A 20518-nucleotide genomic window follows, 5' to 3' on the forward strand; every position below is an offset into this window, starting at 1 on the left:
TCACTAAAAATTCTATATAGGCATACCTAGTTTTATTGAACTTTATTATGCTTCACAGATGTTGTGGTTTTTACAAATTGAAGGCAATAGCCTCTACCAGCAAAAAGATTATGACTTGCTTTATTGCAGTGGTCAGGAACTGAACCTGTGGTATTTCCGAGGTATGCCTGTGTTGGGAAGTAAGCAACATGTTTTATTTATAATTCCTGAATGACACACAATGAATAAACCAAGAATGTGATCAACTTTACAAGAAGTGACAGTACCTACGAGAAATATAATCACAAAATCACAAACCAATTTGTACTAATAAGTTAAATTTTTTTTTCCAGTTGGCAGATATCCCTGTTACAATCTGCACATATCCATTTGTATTTGATGCCCAAGCAAAAACTACTCTGTTACAAACAGATGCAGTCTTACAGATGCAGGTAAAATATTATATAATATGTACTAATCTGATTTGAGAGTGGTTTTTGGATTGTTTTTATGTAGTTTTTAAAAAGTAAATATTTGGGCCCAGCTGGTGTGGACCAGTGGTTGAGTGTCAGCCCATGAACCAAGAGGTCACTGTTCAATTCCCACCCAGGGCACATGCCCGGGTTTCTGGCTCAATTCCCCAGTAGGGAGCGTGCAGGAGGCAGCCTGTCAATGTTGTTTCTTATCGAGGCTTCTATCTCTCTCTCCCTCTCCCTTCCTCTCTCTCTAAAAATCAATAAAAACGCACTAAAAAAAATTTTTTTAAGTAAATATTTGAAACTTGCTTATAATCAATCATCTTTGGGACATTTTATACCTGTGTGGTCTTTTGCAGAGTGCCTTTGGTACTTGTAAAGATGACTATTCCATGTGACATGTATCTTCTTATGAGGGCTACTTAAATATGTTTAAATGAAAATAAAATAATTTAACCTTTAATCATTATACAAGGTGTCCCAAAAATATGTATACATACTTTTTTCTGATAGCTCAATTGATGTTTCTTTCTTTTCAGATTTAACCCATTGGAATTAATAATTATTCAAGTGTGTATACCTTTTTTGGGACACCCTGTATATCTAAAAAATGGTATAAGCCTCTTTCATTACAGAAATAAGCACTCTTCATAAATAATTTTACTAGTTTACTTGATAAAATGTTGGTTTGTTTCAAGTCTTGCTTCATTATGTATCCCCTATTTATATACTTGGTAAGAGAGGGAGGTGACTAGAGGTGAAATGATGTTAAAGTAGAATGCATTTGATCACCTGTTAGGAGGAGGGTTATGAAATTTCCTTGAAGAAAGTTTTAGTAAAAAATATTTTTCTAAGTTTGGTTGTCTCCTCCTCCTCCTCCCTTCTCCCCCAACTCCCTCTGTTTTATGTTAAGCATTCCTTTATAATGAGGATTTTAAAAATTAGTTTACATTATGACTTTGAAGGGCTGTAGTAGGTTTGCTTTATCATTTGAACCTGTAAATAAAAAAGGTTTTGAGTTTTTCTCTCTGGTATAGAATATCTAACTGTAGAGACTGAAAACTAAGAAAAGAATAAGAAGAGACCTTGGGCATTTAATATTCTAAAAATGCTTTAAAAAATTAATCCTTTCCCCCAGTGTTGATAGCTGTTTTCATTCCTTTAAAATTAATGCATTTGGTATTCTAAATCCCTCTGGATATTTAAATAATAGATCCTAGGGGGGATTTTAGAGATGTGCTTATTTCCATTTTCATCAACAGAAAAAAATAGGTATTTTGTAGGGTTCTATACTAACAGCTCATAAAACAGTTTTTTTGTTTGTTTTGTTTTGGCAGCCCTTGTTAAATCAATAAGTTAATCGGTGCATTTAATATAGGATATTCCATTTTAGAACAAGAACAGGGAAAACCATGGGAAGAGAACAAAGGCTTTAAATGGTAAAAGCCAAATGCTTGCTTTGTGAGCACATAGGGTGGTTTTATTTTTTATTTTTTTAAATTTATCTTTATTGTTGAAAGTACTATAGATGTCCCCTTTTTTCCCCTCATTGACCCCTTCTACCCCGCCCCCACCCCAGGCCTTCACCACACTATTGTCTGTGTCTGGGTTATTATTCATTTATGCATATAAATTCTTTGGTTAATCTCTATTTCAATGCATTCCTTTTTTACCTCACTCTTCGTCCCAGTTCTCTTTTGAGAAACAGCAGTGTTCAGATTTATCGGTATTACAGTTCCATGCTTGCTTAATGGTATCATTAGTTATACATTAATGTAAAATTTTCAAAAGCATACTCTTTATACTCAAAACACAGTTTATTAAACTCTTATACTAGATACTGTTAGATGCTATATAAATTCAGTAGTATAGGAATTGTTCTAGGGGTTAGAGAATATCTAACAGGTAGAGATTGGTGTATTTAGTCACAGTAGCGTCTTTGTACATTGCTATTAAAATTTTAATCTTCTGTCTTCCAGATGGCTATTGACCAGGCCCACAGACAGAATGTCTCCTCTCTTTTTCTCCCAGTGATCGAATCTGTGAATCCCTGCCTAATTCTAGTGGTACGTAGAGAAAATATTGTAGGAGATGCAATGGAAGTCCTTAGGAAAACAAAGAATATAGACTACAAAAAGCCGCTCAAGGTAATTTGACTTTTTTCCGTTGTATAATTGGGATTTTTATTCAGAAAATATGCTTAAAGTTTTCCTATTTGTTTTTAGTGTATCTTCGAAACTTCATAAAGTTATATCCTTAAAAATTTTTTTAAACTGTTAATTGCTGAGCATTTTTCTGTAATCAGTAATATGTTATAAGATCTCCAGAATATACTTTCATTTCTTTACATTCAGTGTTTACATTATGCTCTCTTAGGTTATATTTGTTGGAGAAGATGCTGTTGATGCAGGAGGGGTACGCAAAGAATTTTTCTTGCTCATCATGAGGGAATTATTGGATCCTAAATATGGCATGTTTAGGTATTATGAAGATTCCAGACTCATTTGGTTTTCTGATAAGGTAAAAAACCCAACCATCTAAATTATTTCTGTGTATATACCTATGTATGTATACCTGTATGTATCAAGTGAACTCAGTAAATAAGAGTTATCACTGGATTCCTAACATATTTGATTCAGAAATCGGCTGTGTTGAAATTTGAAAAATCATAAACTTTGGACTCAGAGTCATCAAAACACGTTAATGCTTACCACACATTTCAAATTAGCAAAATAATTTGAAAATGATGACCATTCCTTCTGCTGATTTAGATTTGAGGATTGAATAATAATTACCAGCTTAACTTTATCATTAGGGATCATTGATTTCTCTACCTTTATCATTTAGGGCAGAGGTAACTATTCAGCAAACTATAGTCCATGAGCTAAGTTCTTTCCAGCACATGGTTTTGTAAATAAAGCCAAGGTTTCGGCTTCAATCCCTGGTCAGACACATATAAAAATCAATCAATGAATGCATAAATAAGTGGAAAAACAAATTGATGTTCTCTCTCTCCTCCACCCTCTCTCTTCCTCTCTCTCTAAAAATAAAAATAAAGTGAGTCATCTCTCTTTTTTTCTTGGTTATTCTAGTCAAAGGTTTGTCAATTTTGTTGCTCTTTTAAAAGAATCAGCTTTTGTTTTTATTGCTTCTGTGTATTGTTGTTTTAATTCTCTATTTCTTTTATCTTCACTTTAATCTTTATTACAGTCATCCCTCAGTATCTAAGGAAGATTGGTTCCAGGACCTCCCTTGAGTGCCATAACGTGTGGACGCTTAAATCCCTTATATAAAATGGTGTAGATCAGTCAGTGCATACTATCAGCCCTCTGCATCCACAGATTTCTAGTCACAGATAAAAATTACTGTTTCAATCTGGGTTAGATGCAAAACCCTCAGCTACAGAGAGCCAACTGAATTTTCTCCCTCTGCTACCTTTGGGTTTAGTTTTTGCTTTTCTTTTTGTGATTCTGTGGATAAATTTTTCTCCAAATAGTGCTTTCTCTGCATCCAATAAGTTTTTGTATGTTGTATTTTCATTTTCAGTAGTCTCTAAAGTATTTTCTGATTTCCCTTGTGATACCTTCTTTGACCCATTTGTTGTTTAAGGGTGTTGTTTAATTTTCACAGTCTTTGTGAATTTTTCATATTTCTGTTATTGATTTCTAATTTCATTCCATTATAGTCTTATATTTTTAAATGATTTTAGCCTTTATAAATATATTGAGACTCTTGTGACCTAACATATGACCTGTCCTGGAAAGTGTTCTATGTCTAGCTATTAGATCTAATTGACTTATAGTGTTAAGTCCTCATATTTCCTTATTGATTTTTTGATTGTTCTATCCCTTACTGGAAGTAGGGTATTAAAGCCCCCAACTATTATTTTAGAACTGTATTTTTCCCTTCAATTCTGTCAGTTTTTGCTTTATATATCTTGAAGCTATATAGTAACATATATATTTGTATGTAAATGTATCTTCTTGATGAATTGACACTTTTATCAATATATGTCTTTTTTTTGTCTCTTGTAACAATATTTGACTTAAAAGTCTTGTTTTTACTCAGCTATCTTTTGGTTAATATATTTTTCCAAACTTTTACTTTCAACCTAGTTGTGTCTTAAAGCGAGGCTGTAGACAGCATATAGTTGAATCATGGTTTGTTTTCTTTTGTAAACCCATTCTGCCAGTCTCTGCTTTTTTATTGCAAAATTTAATTCATTTACATTTAATGTCATTTAGATAAGGAAGCACTTCTGCCATTTTGCTATCTTTTTTCTTTACTGCCTCTTTTTTGGTGTTTAATCGATATTTTTTCTAGTGTATTGTTTTGATTTCCTTCTCATTTCCTTTTCTATATATATTTCTGTTATTTTCTTAGTAGTTGCTCTGAGGGTTACAATTACCATCTTGACTTTATAGCAATCTAGTTTGAATTAATACCAACTTAATAATATATAGAAACTCTGCTCCTAGAACAGCTGTCTGTCTTTCCCACTTTGTTATCTTTACAACTTACAGCTTTATACATTGTAAGCCCATTAATATAGAATAATTAGTTTATGCATTTGGACTTTGTTTTGTTTTTAAAATATATCTTTATTGATTTCGGAGAGAGGGAAGGAGAGGAAGAGAGAGAAACATCAATGATGAGAGAGTCATCATTGATTGGCTGCCTCCTGCATGCCCCTGACTGGGAATTGAACCACAATCGCCTGGATCCTAGGTTGATGCTCAACAGCTGAGCCACTCCTGGCCAGGCTGCATTTGTTTTTTTTTTAAACCATATAGGGGGAAAAGAGGAGTTATAAATTAAAAATACAATAATATTATATTAACTTTTGTATCTACCTTTATAGCTACCTTATCAGAGTTCTTTATTTTTTTGTATGGCTTTAAGTTACTATGTAACACTCTTTCCTTTCAGCCTACACACTTCAGCATTTCTTGTAGGGAAGGTCTAATAGAAAAAAATTGCCTCAGTTTTTATCTGAGATTTCCTGGACATAGAATTCTTATTTGCCAGTTTTTTCTTTTGGCCCTTTAAATAGTAATTCCACTGCCTTTTGGAATGCATGGATTCTGATGAGAAATTAGCTGTTAATCTCATTGAGAAGCCCTACTATGTGATGAGTTGCTTCTCTTTTGCTGCTTTCAATATTCTTTTCATAATTGGCTTTCAACACTTTGATTATAAATGTGCTTGGGTGTGGATCTCGAGTTTGTCATGCTTGGAGATTGTTGAGCTTCTTGGATATTAGATTTATGTCTTCTATCAAATTTGGGAAGTGTTCCACCATTTTTTCAAATATTTTTCTACCTCTTTCTCTCCTCTCCTTCTGGAACTCTACTATTTCTGTGATGGTACACTTGATGGTGCCCCACAGATCCCTTAGGCTCTGCTCATTTTCTTCATTCTTTTTTATGCTGTTATTTTTGAAAGTAGATAATTTCTATCTCTTTATTGATGCTCCCTGTTTTATGAGATATTGTTATCCTGCTTTTCTTTAGTTTTTTGTTCTGTTTTTGTTTGTTTATGGTTCTTTAGCTCTTTGAACATATTTAAGACAGTTAATTTAAATCTTCATCTTGTAAGTCCAATGTCTGGGCTTTCTCAAGGGCAGGTTATATTAATTTCTTTTTTTCTTGTGAATGGACAATTTTTTTCTTTTCTTTGCATGCTTAATACATTTTTGTTGAATACTAGACACTTTTTTGTTTGACAGTTTTTTGTTTCCCACAGTACCTCTTATTCCTTCAGGTTTCTTTTATCTTTTTCTTGTGATCCTTGACTGTTTATTCACATTTAAAGTGTGACACTGAAAAGCTACCTAGATATTTTACATGTATAGTCATGCACATTTATGATTTACAGGCCTTATTCATAGAGTGAGTAGGTGGGGGCTTTTAATGAGGGGAACCCTTAAATGTCAGCATATGAAGTTTTTTACCCTGTTACTTTTTATTTTTTAAAAAATGTATCTTCATTGATTTCAGAGAAGGAAAAGGAGAAGGAGAGAGAGAGATAGAAACATCAATAATGAGAGAGTCGTCATTGATTGGCTGCCTCCTGCACACCTCTGACTGGGGATCGAGCCCACAACCCAGGCATGTGCCCTGACCAAGAATCAAACCGTGATATCCTGGGTCCTAGGTCAATGTTCAACCACTGAGCCACACCTGGCCAGACACCTCTGTGGATTTTAAAGAAAGATTGTAACCCTGTCTGTTAGTATTTTAGTAGTGTTCCAAATACTGGAAAGGGAAGTCTGTTCACTATATAGGTCTTCATTTGATCACTTTCATCGACTGGCTCAGATTCCGGAGCTTCTTTGGTTCATCCTCTCTAGAAAGGCAAAGGACTTTCTACCAAACTTCTGTTTGCAATCCCACTCTAATACCCCTCTGACTTTGAAGATATTGATTGGCACTTCCAGATCCTCCTAAGCCTGCAGCACCAATTAATTTGTTTTTCATTGGTTTTTTTCCTATAAGCTACTATTGCAGGTTTTATGCAAACCAAATCAGTTACCAGCCGTTTATCTATTTTTCATATTTTGAAATATGAACATCTCTTCAGTGCTTTTAAAACACTCCCCTAGTTTTTTTCTTGAGGGTTTATGCTATTTTTCTCCCTTTATTCTCATTCAGAGGGATTTCAGAAGGAAGAAAGGGTAACATTATGCAGCCTGCCCTATTTAAGAAGGACTTGTTAAACTTAAAAGCACCACAAAGGAAAAAGATAAATTTGACACTGACAAATATGAAATTTATGCAAACAGAAACATAAAAGTAGAAGGCTCGTAACAGACAGGATATGTGTAACAAATGTGACAAGGGCGACTACCCCTAGTGTGTGAGGAATTCAAATACGAATATATGAGAGGGCACCAGCCCCTGAAAACTTGATGGGCTAGTATGTGAAGAAGCATTTGACAAGTGCATACCAACCCCCAATTCTCAGTATCACTAGCAGTCAAAAATACATACTAAAACAAGTCATTTTCAACTCAGGCAGAAATGTGTGTTTACATGTTCATAGTGTATATATATAGATGAAAGTGTAGAAAAATAGGCATTTTCCTGGACTACAAATAGCAGTATAAACTGGAACAGATGTGGAGGAAAACATTTTTGTAGTAAGCTTAGCTACTTTTTCACTTTGTAATCCTTCCTTTCAAAGCAGAATTTCTCCTAAGGAAAAATATTCCAAACTGGACCAAAATATATGCAAAAAAATCCCCATCTTATTTTGAATATTAGTAGCTAGTTAGAATAACTAACATTTATTGAGCTTTTACTGTGTGCTTCAGGAACTGTGCTAAAAGCATTTTAGATACATTTAATCCTCACAGCCACCATGTTAGATAAATATTTTTTATGTTTGAAAACAGAAGCTAGATGGTAAATGAACCATAACTGGAGCCCCAAATCCACTTTTAAAAACTTTTTTCTCTTAACTTTCATGCTCACAGATTTTTCTGTGACCATATGTTATTTCTCTAAAGATGGGGGGAGAGGTGGAATAAGCATTGTTTTCAGTGTATCAGTATAATACAAATTTCCAGTTACAGTGAATAGCTAACTTAGCAACATGATACTTTTATATGATGTAATACGCAGCCATTAAAAATCATGTTCTGGAAGAATATTTGATGATATAAGAAAATACTTAGGTTGTAATTAGAAAAGTAAGGAAACCTTAAATATGTTTTCCTGAATATTTTTCTGAACTTCTAGTAGATGAAAATACATAAAAATATTTTTAAAGTCATTTCTGAATAGTTTTATCCTTTTTTATTTTCCATATTTTGAATGTACCTTTTTAGCTCAGAAAAAGGTTCTAATCATTTATTAATTTAATGTTTAATGATATGAGGATGCTTATATTTCTGGGGGGAAATGCCAGTTGTGAAGTTATGTGTGTAGTACGATCTCAGCTAGATTTCAGCTTTGTCTTAGAGAATGCATTGGATGGAAATGTGCAAAAAAACTAACAATGATATATCCCTGGGAGACAGGAAAGAGAATGAAAATTTTTCTTGTTATTCATTACTTTTTTTTATATCTTCCAAATTTCCTACTATAGGTATTTGGTTTTGTAATCAGAAAATATTTACTCTTTTAACTTGGAGAACAAGTGTTTACCTTTTTTTCTTGTATTTTTAGACATTTGAAGACAGTGATTTGTTCCATTTGATTGGTGTTATCTGTGGACTAGCTATTTATAATTTTACTATTGTGGACCTCCACTTTCCTTTGGCTTTATATAAGAAACTACTGAAAAAGAAGCCATCCCTGGATGATTTGAAAGAACTAATGCCTGCTGTTGGGAGGTTAGTTGTAAAAAGTGGCAAGGGTGGGGTTTAGGAAATAGGGAAAGTACAGAAAGCTTTCCTTTTAGGAATGACTGTGTTTTGTTGTTACTGAATTTCCAAAATAAAAGCTGTCTAATGAAGGAAAGCACAATGTGTTAACTCAGATCCAAAATTTTCTACTGAAAAACTTACAAGTATAAAACCATCTGCCAAATTTTTAGTGGTTTAACAATACTTCGTGAATATCAGATAATAAATTTAGGAAGATGTTTCCTGAGAGTAGTTAAATGATTTACTTGGACTTTTACTTATGATCACCTTCGTGCCTAGCTGAAATATGTAAAATTTATTTTTATTTATTACATAAAATGGAATGAAAATTGTATATAAATAAGGACAAATGTTGCAAACGGGTGGATATATGACCTTTGTATTCTGAGGAAGAGATAAAAATTTTAAACTTTATTTTTTTCTTCAACATTGTTTGTTTGCTATGGTACATCTACCATTCTGAAAAAAAGTACAGATTAATAAAAGGATTTTATCAAGAATGAATGAGAATTATATATTTACTCATAAGCAAAATAGTCAAAATGCCCAGTCATGTTTTACCTAAAAGGCACATTTTTTGTTTTGCAGAAGCATGCAACAATTACTGGATTATCCAGAAGACGATGTCGAGGAAACATTTTGTCTTAATTTTACGGTAAGATGGAAAGACATAGGGTAGCCTGATTATTCATCAACTCTTTTATTTAACAGCTGTGCCTTATGGTATTTCTTTATTTTAATGGAATTTTAAAGAACCCTTTAGCTAACATTTATTGAGCATTAACTATATGCTAGTCCTAGTACATGCATTATTTCATTTAATCCTCGTAACAATCCTGTGAGATTGGTATTATTGTCCTTATTTTACAGATGAGGAAAACTGAAAACAATCATTACATGTCAGAGATAGTATTTATACCCAGCCATGTGACTTCAAAGCCTATGCACTTTGTCATTATGCTACAGATCTTTACAAATACCAGGGGTCCTCTTTATTCAGGTGTTCATTTTTGAGTCTGTAATTACAAAAATGTTTAGAGAAGCAGATTATTGTAACATGAGAATATTCATTAACAGACTTACTACTTTTAAGATTCCCACTCAGACATCCCTTTCTGTTTCACACTAACATTCGTTCTCGCCCATTTTGTCTTACTGTTGGCTGACATACATAATAGAAATGCAAGTACATTGGAATATTATTTGGAAAATGAAACTGCAGATCTTATGAAAGATGCATAATTATGTTAATTTTGTGAAAGGGATGTTGAATAACTCATCCAGTCACAAATGAGAACCTGGTAAAAGTAGACTAGTTGACAATTAAGGATGAGAAAATCAGTAAAGATTATGATAAGGCACTTCAGAAGGGAATGATTTGAATATTATAAATTAGACTCTTGGGAAAAGGTAAAATCTCCAGGTTTTTTGTTGTGTTTTTTATTTTTAAAAACCTTATTTTTATATTTGTTTACCTGCCAAACAGTCCTCATTGTGATCTTGTGGTCAGAGCTAACAAAATATACCATATTCTGCTCATACAATTTGCTAAAAAAAATTATGTGCCCCCTCAGAAAAATGTATCTATTCTTTGATTATTTTAAGAATTGGCACATGGTGCAATTTTAAGCAAATTGATAGATTTATGGTGAAATAAATTTATTTGAATAATTGTTTTTGTCAAGAAAAAAATTCTTCTTGGACTTTCTTGCAACTATGAAATTTTGATTCCCCTTTTCAGTTAATTCACTTATAAGCATATCAGTTATCTTCTAATCTTTATTGATCATTTCAATTGACTTAAACGTTGGGTTCTGAGCAATTCGATTTCTAATTTATCAATCACTAAGTTTGTGAATGCTTAGTGTATTCAAGAACTATGGTAATTCAAACATATCCACTGCCGTTTCTTTCCTAGAGATTTTTTCTTTTTAAAAAAAATTTTTTAAATATATATATATATATATTTTTTTTAATTGATTTTTAGAGAGAGAGGAAGGGAGAGGGAGAGATAGAAGTATTGATGAGAGAGAACATCGATCGGCTGCCTCCTGCACACACCCTGCTTAGGGATCAAGCCTGCAGCCCGGGCATGAGCCCTCACTGGAAATTGAATCAGCAACCTCTTGGTGCTTAGGTTGACACTCAACCATTGAGCCACGCTGGCCAGGCTTTCCTAGAGATTTTTAATGGCTCTTGCTTGCAGAATAATTTAGAGTGGGCTTCAAAGACATTTTTCTTTCACATACCCTACCTTCTTGTTTTTTAGCGCCATACGTTTTTCAGGACTTGGTATCTACTTTCATATCGGTGCTTGTGTTCAGTCTATGTGCTCAATCAGAAACCCCACCCCTCCCAGTTTTTCAGAGCCCTCCTCACTCTTCTGGGTGCTTTTCAAATGACATTTCTCCCTCAAGGTCTTTCAGACTCCTCCAGGAGAAGTAAGTTTTCTTTCCTCTGTGGACCGATAGCATTTTGTCATGTCTCTATTATAACATTTATTTTATTATAATGAGTTGTTTACATAATCACATTTCTCCACCTTTACTAGATAGTAAACTCCTGATCAGGGATTTATTTATCTCTTATCATGTCACTCCCACCATAGTGTTTTATAGATAGATACCAGGTACTAAAAAAATGTTTTAATAAAAGAGGATAATATCCCAAAAGAGAGGGAATAGAAAGAGAAAAGATGCAAAGGTGGGAATGGTAATATTTATAGGAAAGTTAGCTGTACTAGTGAGGGGAATAAAAAATTCAAAATAACCAATTGTCTTTATAAACTAAGTTAATGACATAACTGGAAAATCCGCCTATGATCAATGCAACAAAGCAGATTGGAGGAATGCAGGACTAGCAGCTTTCATGTGGTAAGAATGCATAGCTGTCTATGCTGAATGCATTCTGACACTTGATTTCTATTTTCCAAGGAAAACATCCTTTCTAATATTTTACTCTTGATGACCATTCTAAAATTTTATGCATGATAAAATACTCAGTTTCCTATTCTTAACTAGCCAACCATTTGGTAATTTGTAATTAGTCGAGGTAGGATTTCAAACTACTAGAGAAGATGAAAATTTGTAGTTGTGTCTTTATGCAGAATTCAAATAAGCTTATGGTAGCCGAATTTTACCTCAGATTTATTAGTTCTTATATTTAATGAGAGAAAGGTAGAATATAATAATAGGTTATTAAAATAATCTAATAAATTTTGGGTCTGACATTGACTTTTTTTAAAAATTTAAATAGATCACAGTTGAAAACTTTGGTGCAACAGAAGTGAAAGAGCTGGTTCTAAATGGTGCAGACACAGCTGTTAACAAACAAAATCGGTAAGTGAATTATAGCAGCATCAGTGGTAGTATTAAGATTCAGTAGGCATTTTTTTCTGTACTTAGAAACCTGTCACAACCTTAAGTTTTTACTCACATAAAAGTTTTTTAATGGTCAGTGAGTAAGTAATTTGCCTTTTGCTCCTGAAATCTCTTCAAGATATTAATAAATAAAGGGTTAAAAAGATCATAACAAGAACAAAGAGAAGGAAGAAGAGAAAACAGCAAACACATTTTTGGAAGCTAGAAAACAGTGGTAACTAACTTTAGCCAACTAGAGAAAACTGGAACATAAGATGGACTGGGAGTAGCCAAGAAGGTAGCCAGTTCAGATTGTAGAACAAAGGTTTTGGAATTGAGAATAAAAAAATAAGAAAGTTCATGGAGCCTAGGGGAATGCTGGAAACAGATAGATTGGCTGTTATAAGCAGCAGTTAGAAACCCATTTCCCTTATCACACCAGCTGTAATCTTCCCCTCTCAAGCCTTAGCGGAAGATTGGAAATTTGCCTTCTGGAGAGATTGAAGTAAAGGTACTTTGGGTTTGAGGACTGTTAGACACAGCCAGGGACAAGTGGCTGAACTGAAAATCTAGTTTGGGCATCTATAGCTCCTTCCTATTTGACATTATATATTGGAGGATTCTTCTCTGGTAAAACTGCCTAACTTTTAAATGTGAATGGATAGCCAAAGGTCAGTAGACATTTAAGGAAAGACCAAAACACTCAAAAAGAATTCCAAGGAAACAGAAACAGCGCAGGATGAAGCAACTGAAGTCAGTATCCTCAGAATGATAAGGGTAGCATCCATATGGATACTGTTAAAAATTAAAAGAAATGGAATGAATGAAATTTGTCAAAGAAATGGTACTGAAAAACTTCCCAGAGCTGCAGTGCCTTTTACGATTGAAAGCATGGAGTGAAAAAAAGATAACAGGACAAAATACATGAAATTTCAAAATTCTGGAATAAAAGGAGCCCTAAAACCCGTCCAGGAAAAAAAAAAAAAAGTAGACCATATACAAAGAATTAAACAGCCAGAATAATAGACTTCTAATGAATGACACTGAAGCTAAAAGGTCAAAATTCTGGGAGAAAGTGATTTTTAACTTAGAATTTTATATTGAAACTTTTAAGCATGTGGGTGTATGAAAAACATTTTTATACATGCAGAGCCTCAGAGAATATCCCTTCCAGTGCATTTTTCTCAGGAAGTTGGAGGGTGTGTTCTACCAAAATAAGCAATTAAACCAAGAAAGAGGAAGACATGGAATCTCCCAAAATAGAATCCAGTATAGGAGAGGGGCAAAGAGGATTCCTTGTACAGGAACAGTATGTAGGAGGAGCACCCCATCCGGTTAGATCGAGAGGATGGAGGGCTTCAGGAGAGTACAGCTGAGGCTAATTTATTGGAATGAATAGAGAAGGTTAACAGTTCTGTTGACATTGGGGATGAAGTAAAACCAAGGGAAGCCAAAGTTCTCTTTAAGAAAAGAAAGGTAACCATATAATACTCTGTAGCTTAATTGTGAATAATATTTAAATCATAAAAATGTTAACAACTAATGTTAAACCCCAAATTGTTATAATGGGAACATTCTGCGAGGCAAAGCGAGAGTAGGGCAATTACATAAAAGGGAAATCCTCACTTTTCACAATAGGTACTCAGTTCTTTAGATAATATTTAAATTTGGAAGTCAAGAAATAACAATAGAACTATGTTGTTGAAGTTTGAAGGTAACTACCAGGAGGTATAGCAGAGAGTTAACGAACAGTTGCCTTTGAATGGCAGGAATTTCTGGTGGAAAGGTGTAAGCCAGAACTTGCTTTGTTCTCTACTGTTCTAATTCTTTAGAGCAGTATAATGGCTTTTGCCAGGGATTTCATCCCAATGATTATAACCCTGATTCTGTTCCTTAAACCTGTATAAATTTAGGTAAATTAGTTGATGTCTCTGTGCCTCGGTCTCCTTTTCTGTAAAATGGGATGATAAATTGTACCTACTGCATGGAGTTATTTTGAGGATTAAATGAGACAATAATTTTAAGAGGCTTAGAATAGTACCTAGCACATGTATGTGCTCAGTAAATGTTGGCTGTTCAGAATTATTACTGACATTTTTAACTGTGTGTATGTCTTACTTTGATAAAAACGAAACTGTTTCTAAAATAATGTGAAAAAAATTAGGTCTTTCTAGCTATTCTTTAATCTTGCTTTTGAGAAACTTTGACTGATTTAGAAATACTTTTCTTCTACTTTTAAAGTTTCTATTGTTGGACTAATTCTTTAAGTTTGTAAAAAATATTATTTCACATGAATATTTACTTTAGAAATAATTTAAAGAATTTTGATTGTGTACTATCAGTCTTACATAATGTGTTGGAGATAAATATACTAGCACATAAAGCAATTTAGCCTTTTTTGCTTAAGGGACTTTTAAGAGATTTAACTAGTATAGGTAAGTTTGACTTTCTAATTAGGTGAATTATAAAATTATACATTACAAAATTATGTTTCTTATCAGAACCTATATCATATTTTACAATGGCCTCCTTTAACCTTTTTTTCCCCTTTGTAAATTCAGTTTGGAATTACAATTTTCTAAGAAAATTATCTGTAGATGACTAAATTTACTGGTATTTCCATTTGAAGAATCATCCTTTTTATTTTGGAAGACAAGAGTATAAAATACTGAAATCCTCTAGTACCCATTCTTATTTTATTTATTTCACCAGATAGCTGCATAAAGTGCTTATGGCTAACAGAACAAATTGAATAAAATTGTAATTCTAATTACCGGGTAAAGGGGCTTCCTTTTTTTCTTTAGAGTTTCCTTTTGTATCATAACAGGCAAAAAAGCATCAGAAGTTTGTGTGTGTGTGTATGTACTTGTATATACAAACATGCATCTGAAAAGAAACTACACTTGTAGTCTTTAATGATTATCTTAAAAGAATGCTTAATTACCCCTCTTAGTATTTAGTTTTTTAAATGTTTTGTTCCAGATTTATTGCAACCCAGGGAAAAACAGACTACAGTCTGTCAGATAGTCTGAATCCTAAAGCTTTCATTTTTCATCACCTAATACATTTAACAGATCACTCTTTTCAGGAATGCTTGTGGAGTGATGCGTATAAATTGTAAGTAATTCGTGACTATTTTAAAATTCTTTTGGTAGCCAGTTGCATCATTATTCTTCCTATTAGGAAATAACATGTTTCACTTAGGAATAGCCTAAGAATGGTCGTGAATGATAATAAGTCTACATGACTCATAGATATATCAGATTTTTGTATAGAAAGAATTACATATTCCTCCGTAAAGACTTTATTCCCTTTGAACCCTGCTTATAATCAGTTTTGTAAATAAGTAGCAGAAATGTACGTCAGCACTCAAAGTTTTAATAAGACTACAATATATATTCTCCATTAAATGATTTTTATATTCTTTGCATGTATGATTTTTCATTTCTAGGCAGGAGTTTGTTGATGCTTATGTGGATTACATATTCAATAAATCTGTGGCTTCCTTATTTGATGCTTTTCATGCGGGCTTTCATAAAGTCTGTGGAGGAAAAGTCCTTCAGCTCTTCCAGCCTAATGAACTACAAGCAATGGTTATTGGAAATACCAATTATGATTGGAAGGAACTGGAAAAGGTAAGGGAAAACACATCTATGATATTGTTTAATTGGAAAGGCAAAAGGAAAACATGGTTTATTGATGGAAATCTTGTCCTTATTTTTTTCCACTTTGCACTATTACTGTCACCTGCTTACTCTACAGTGAATAGATTTTAATTGTGTATGAACTAGATAGCATTTTTGTATTTGTGGTATTGGTGGTATTCATATAGAAAATGTCATCTATGATAGAGGCTGGATAGAGCCCCAGCTAAAACCAAATGGTAAAACCATTAAGATAGCTAACATTTAAAAAATACAATACTAAGACAGCAAGAATACAGAGCATTGGAAACTCGCATATGTTGCTGGTGGGACTACAAATGGTATAGCCACTTTGGAAACAGTTTGGCATTTTTCTTATAACATAAATGAATACTAGCTATTTGACCTAGCAGTTCCAGTCCTAGGTGTTATGTTTACACAAAAATCTGTAGAAAAGGGGGGAATAGGGAATTACTGTTCAGTTGGTACAGAGTTTCAGTTTTGCAAGATGAAAAGAGGTCTGGAGATGGATGGTGGTGATGGTTGCACAACAGTGTGAATGTACTTAATTACCACTGAACTGTAAAGGGTGAAGATAGTACACTTTATGTATTGTGTATTTTACCACAATTTTTCTAACATTATGGTTTTAAAAATCTTCAAACAACTCAAAAACTGGAAGCAACCCTGGTTTCCTTCAGTGGTTGAATGGATAGACCAGCTATGGTACATCCATACAGTAGAATACTCCTGAGCAGTAAAAAGGATGTCCTATTGATGCATGCAGCAGCTGAGATGACTCTCAGCATCCTTATGCTGAGTGAAAGAAGCCAGTCTAAAAGGATTACATACCGTATGATTCCATTTATATGACACTCTTGAAAAGATAAAGCTATGGTGAACAAAGCCTAGGGGTGGAAGGAGTGTGTAACTGCAGAGGGGTAGCACAAAAGAGTTCAATATCCTGATTGTGGTGGTGGTGGTGATTACTTGAATAATATATGCATGTGTTTAAAAGTCATAAAACTATGTACACACCAGAAAAAAAATCAATTTTATGGTATAATAATTTAGAGAATAAAATTTTTAAGTTAAAAAAATAGTTTAGGACTCTGGTTAAACATAATGGAATAAACACATCTGTCTTTGCACTCCCAAAATCTCAGTAGAATGACAATGAAAGAATAGAAATAGAAATACACAGACCAAAAAAATAAAACACAGTAAACAAGAATAAAAGTAGTTTTGGAAGATGTAAAATAGGTGGTTGAATTTATGAGTGACTCAGAGAAAGAAAATTGAATTTTAAGCCTCTGGAAGTACAGAGTTATCAACAGGCAACTCATTTCACACCCTAGAATTTCAGAAAGGCTCACGAATTGTTATTTCGTATTACTCTAATGGCAGGGATTTAGGGTTGGACTAAAAGCAATAGAATTACTTTAAGGCTAATTTAAGGAATTATTAGACCCTTCATTTACCCTCTTCTATCCAACAAAAGACAACTCCAGAGAGAGGCTTTAGAATCTGGGGGACCAGACAGAACTAAGGATGGTATTCAGAAAGGTGGTACCCAGGCTTAAATCCTCCAGAAAGGAGATTGAAGATTTCTTTTGGGGATAAATTGATCTGCTGAAAAGAAAAAGATACTGTGAGCATGTACCCCACCTGCAATCACCCTAAAATGAAAATGATGTAATAGCCTCTCATCATACTTTATATCCTACAGTTTGTCCTTGCCTCATCGCCTGTCATTCTTCCTTTCCCTTTCTCTGCTGTAGCGTTGTTGACTTTTTTGCTGAGCCTAGAACCCTCCAGAAACACTCCAGTCTTGGGGCCTTTCTATTTGCTATTCCATGTGCCTGGAACTCTCTTCACCTTAATAATTCCAGATGGTTCTGGCTCTCACTTTATGTTATACCTTTTCAGAGACCTTCAGTGGTTAGCTTAAGCTAAAATAGTGCATGCTGGTGCACACACATTATCCCCCTTCCCTGCTTTATTATTTTATTTTTTGATTATAGTTGATGTTCAGTATTATTTTGTATTAGTTTCGGGTGTACAGCATAGTGGTTAGATAACCATATACTTTACAAAGTGGTTCCTCCCAATATTTCGAGTACCCACCTGGCACCACACAGTTATTACAATATTATTGACTAATTCCCTGTGCTGTACTTCACATCTCCATGACTACTTTGTGACTCCCACTTTGTACTTCTCAATCCCTTCAACCTTTTTTACCCACCCCCCAAGCTGCCTCCTGCTTTATTTTTCAGCTTCGAATTTGACTTAATATAAATTTTACTTAATTGTCTTTACTCTGTCACTCTTTTCTCCTCACTACAATGTGAGCACCACGAAGGCAGGATTTTTGTCCTTGTTTTCTGCTGTATTCCCAGAGCCTAGCCCTCAGTAAGTACTTACAACCTTGCCTGAAGATATAATTGACAGGAGTAATTAATTTTTTAGTATATTTTAGTGTACTTATACTTAGTATAGTTTTTTCCATTGTATATCTGGTTCATTATAATTTTAGTGATTATGATTTGTGACTTTAAATGCTTTTATCAGGACTATATGCATTCCCCAGGACCAGCTAGAGGTTTGAGAAAAAAGAAAAAACTTGAGCCATCTTCCTTCATTCCCCACTCATGTGCTCACAGGATTTAATTCAAACAAGTTAATACATTAACTGATTGCTGGAATCGGAGCTATTTTCTCCAAATTAAATTTCTGCAAATTACTAGCAAATACTTTGTAGATTTCAAAAATACAGTCATTGAGATAATCCTGGCTGCAATAGAGAGCAAAATTCAAGAAGCCCATTAGTAAATATTTGTTGCGTCCCTCCCTGCTGGGTGCCTCATACTTTAAGAGATTAGGGAGATAGCACTATTAAGATTGATACATGGTCTTTGCCTTCTAATGAGGACGCTAGCTAGACATTAAATAATTGGACTGTGATGAATGCAAAGGAAGAGAATTCAGTGGAGTGGGACGTAAGGAACCTAGCCTGGGCTACACAAATCTGGGAAAGCTTCTGACTAGATGGTAATTTTCAAAAGGTAAGGATTTGGTTCCCTGCAGTTTCCCCAGCGCCCAAACTTTCACTAAAGCTCATTAAATACTTGTTGAATGAATTAGATGACATTTAATCTAAGCCCCAAAGGATAAATAGAAATGAGCTTGATGAATAAAGAGGATGTGTCTAAGTGGTGTAGGCTGAGGGGTCAGTGTGTCCAAAGGCCCTGATGCTGAAAGGTCCTTGCTAAGAACTAAAAGTTAAAGCAGCTATGACTGGATTTAAAATAACACTTCACAGTATAGACTTAATTCTCTTTCCTCCCTATCACTCTTTTCTTAGTGCTGATGTTTTTTAAAGGAGAAGTTACTGCAAATTTCCCCCAAACTTAGTGGCTTAACAATAACAGTGAACATTTATTGTCTCATACAATTTCTGTGGGTCAGGAATTCAGGAATGGCTTAGCTGGGTGATTTTAGCTCAGGGGTCTCTTATGAGATGTAATCAAGATATTGACTGGTGCTTTAGCCATCTGAAGGCTTGATTCAGGATAGATTTTCCCTTTCAAGAAGATAGCTCACTCATGTGGCTGTTCGCCAAAAGCTTAGCATCTTACCATGAACCTCTCTACAGAGCTGAGTGTCCTTATCAAATGGCAACTGGCTCCCCCAACGTGGGTGATCAAAAAGAGGCTGTAGTCAGTTTTTCCTAAGCTAGCCTCAGAAGTCATATATTTCTCATATCTGCAATATCCTATGATTTCAGAGATCAGGCCTATTCAGTGTGAGAGGGACTGCACAAGGGCATGAATAGCAGGTGGCAGAGATCATGGGGCACCATCTTGGAAACGGACTACTACAGAAAATTATTAGTGTTTTTAGTACCACTTTTTTAAAGGGAAGATAGGATGGAAAATAAATAATTTGACTTCTGTTCATGAATATAGAAAAAGAAAATTTTATAATTATCACAGGTAATTCCATGTTGAACTTTAATAATCTACTAACATTTTAGTAATTCTAGTTTATCTTTTAGATATTTAATTTTGGAGATATTACAGTCCTATCATGTTCTTTGAAATGGCGGAATCAACATCTCTTGTCGATTCGTACATATTTTCTTCTCTTTCCCCTGGAACTAGTAGTTCCAAATTACAAAATGCCCAGGAAATAAAGGTAATCAACTGAATCGCATGAGTTTCAAACTCTTGGACATTAATGTGCTAAGGAAGTGAAGTCAATTTTTCAGATTCAAGACAAAACTGATATCCCTAAATATTAATATTTTTTGTGTGTGTTTTTCTTTTTTAGAATACAGAATACAAAGGGGAGTATTGGGCAGAACATCCTACAATAAAAATATTTTGGGAAGTATTTCATGAATTGCCGTTGGAAAAGAAAAAACAATTTCTGCGTAAGTATTTCTAACCAGTCCTGTGTTTTATGAAAATGGAATCTAATTATTAAGCTTTTTTTTTTTCTTTTTTTTTAAATTTTATTGTTTAAAATATTACAGATGTCCCTTTTTCTCCCCAATGACCCGTTCCACCCCATTCCTTCCCTCTCCCCAGTCTCTCTCCCCACCACTGTCCGTGTCCTTGGGTTGTGCATATATGCACATAAATTCTTTGGTTACTCTCTCCCCCTCCACCCACCCGCCCTCCT

At 34.1% G+C, this 20518-nt stretch overlaps 1 protein-coding gene across 5 annotated transcripts in view; it reads left to right on the top strand.

Annotated features, from left to right (window-relative positions):
- HERC4 (HECT and RLD domain containing E3 ubiquitin protein ligase 4) overlaps positions 1–20518 on the top strand; it is a 108482-nt gene that overhangs the window by 86016 nt on the left and 1948 nt on the right. For 4 of the 5 annotated variants that reach the window (XM_016198405.2, XM_016198402.2, XM_016198401.2 and 1 more), the window contains 8 exons: positions 333–431; positions 2435–2602; positions 2832–2975; positions 8627–8793; positions 9415–9481; positions 12082–12164; positions 15637–15820; positions 20165–20267. In XM_016198405.2, the coding sequence (XP_016053891.1) occupies positions 333–431; positions 2435–2602; positions 2832–2975; positions 8627–8793; positions 9415–9481; positions 12082–12164; positions 15637–15820; positions 20165–20267 (1015 nt within the window). Of the gene's footprint in view, positions 1–332; positions 432–2434; positions 2603–2831; positions 2976–8626; positions 8794–9414; positions 9482–12081; positions 12165–15636; positions 15821–20164; positions 20268–20518 lie in introns of those variants that run through there. The other variant, XM_016198404.2, reaches the window with a different exon arrangement.

The sequence above is a fragment of the Miniopterus natalensis genome, chromosome 14, assembly GCF_054644295.1.
Source record: "Miniopterus natalensis isolate mMinNat1 chromosome 14, mMinNat1.hap1, whole genome shotgun sequence".
NCBI classification, from domain to species: domain Eukaryota; kingdom Metazoa; phylum Chordata; class Mammalia; order Chiroptera; family Miniopteridae; genus Miniopterus; species Miniopterus natalensis.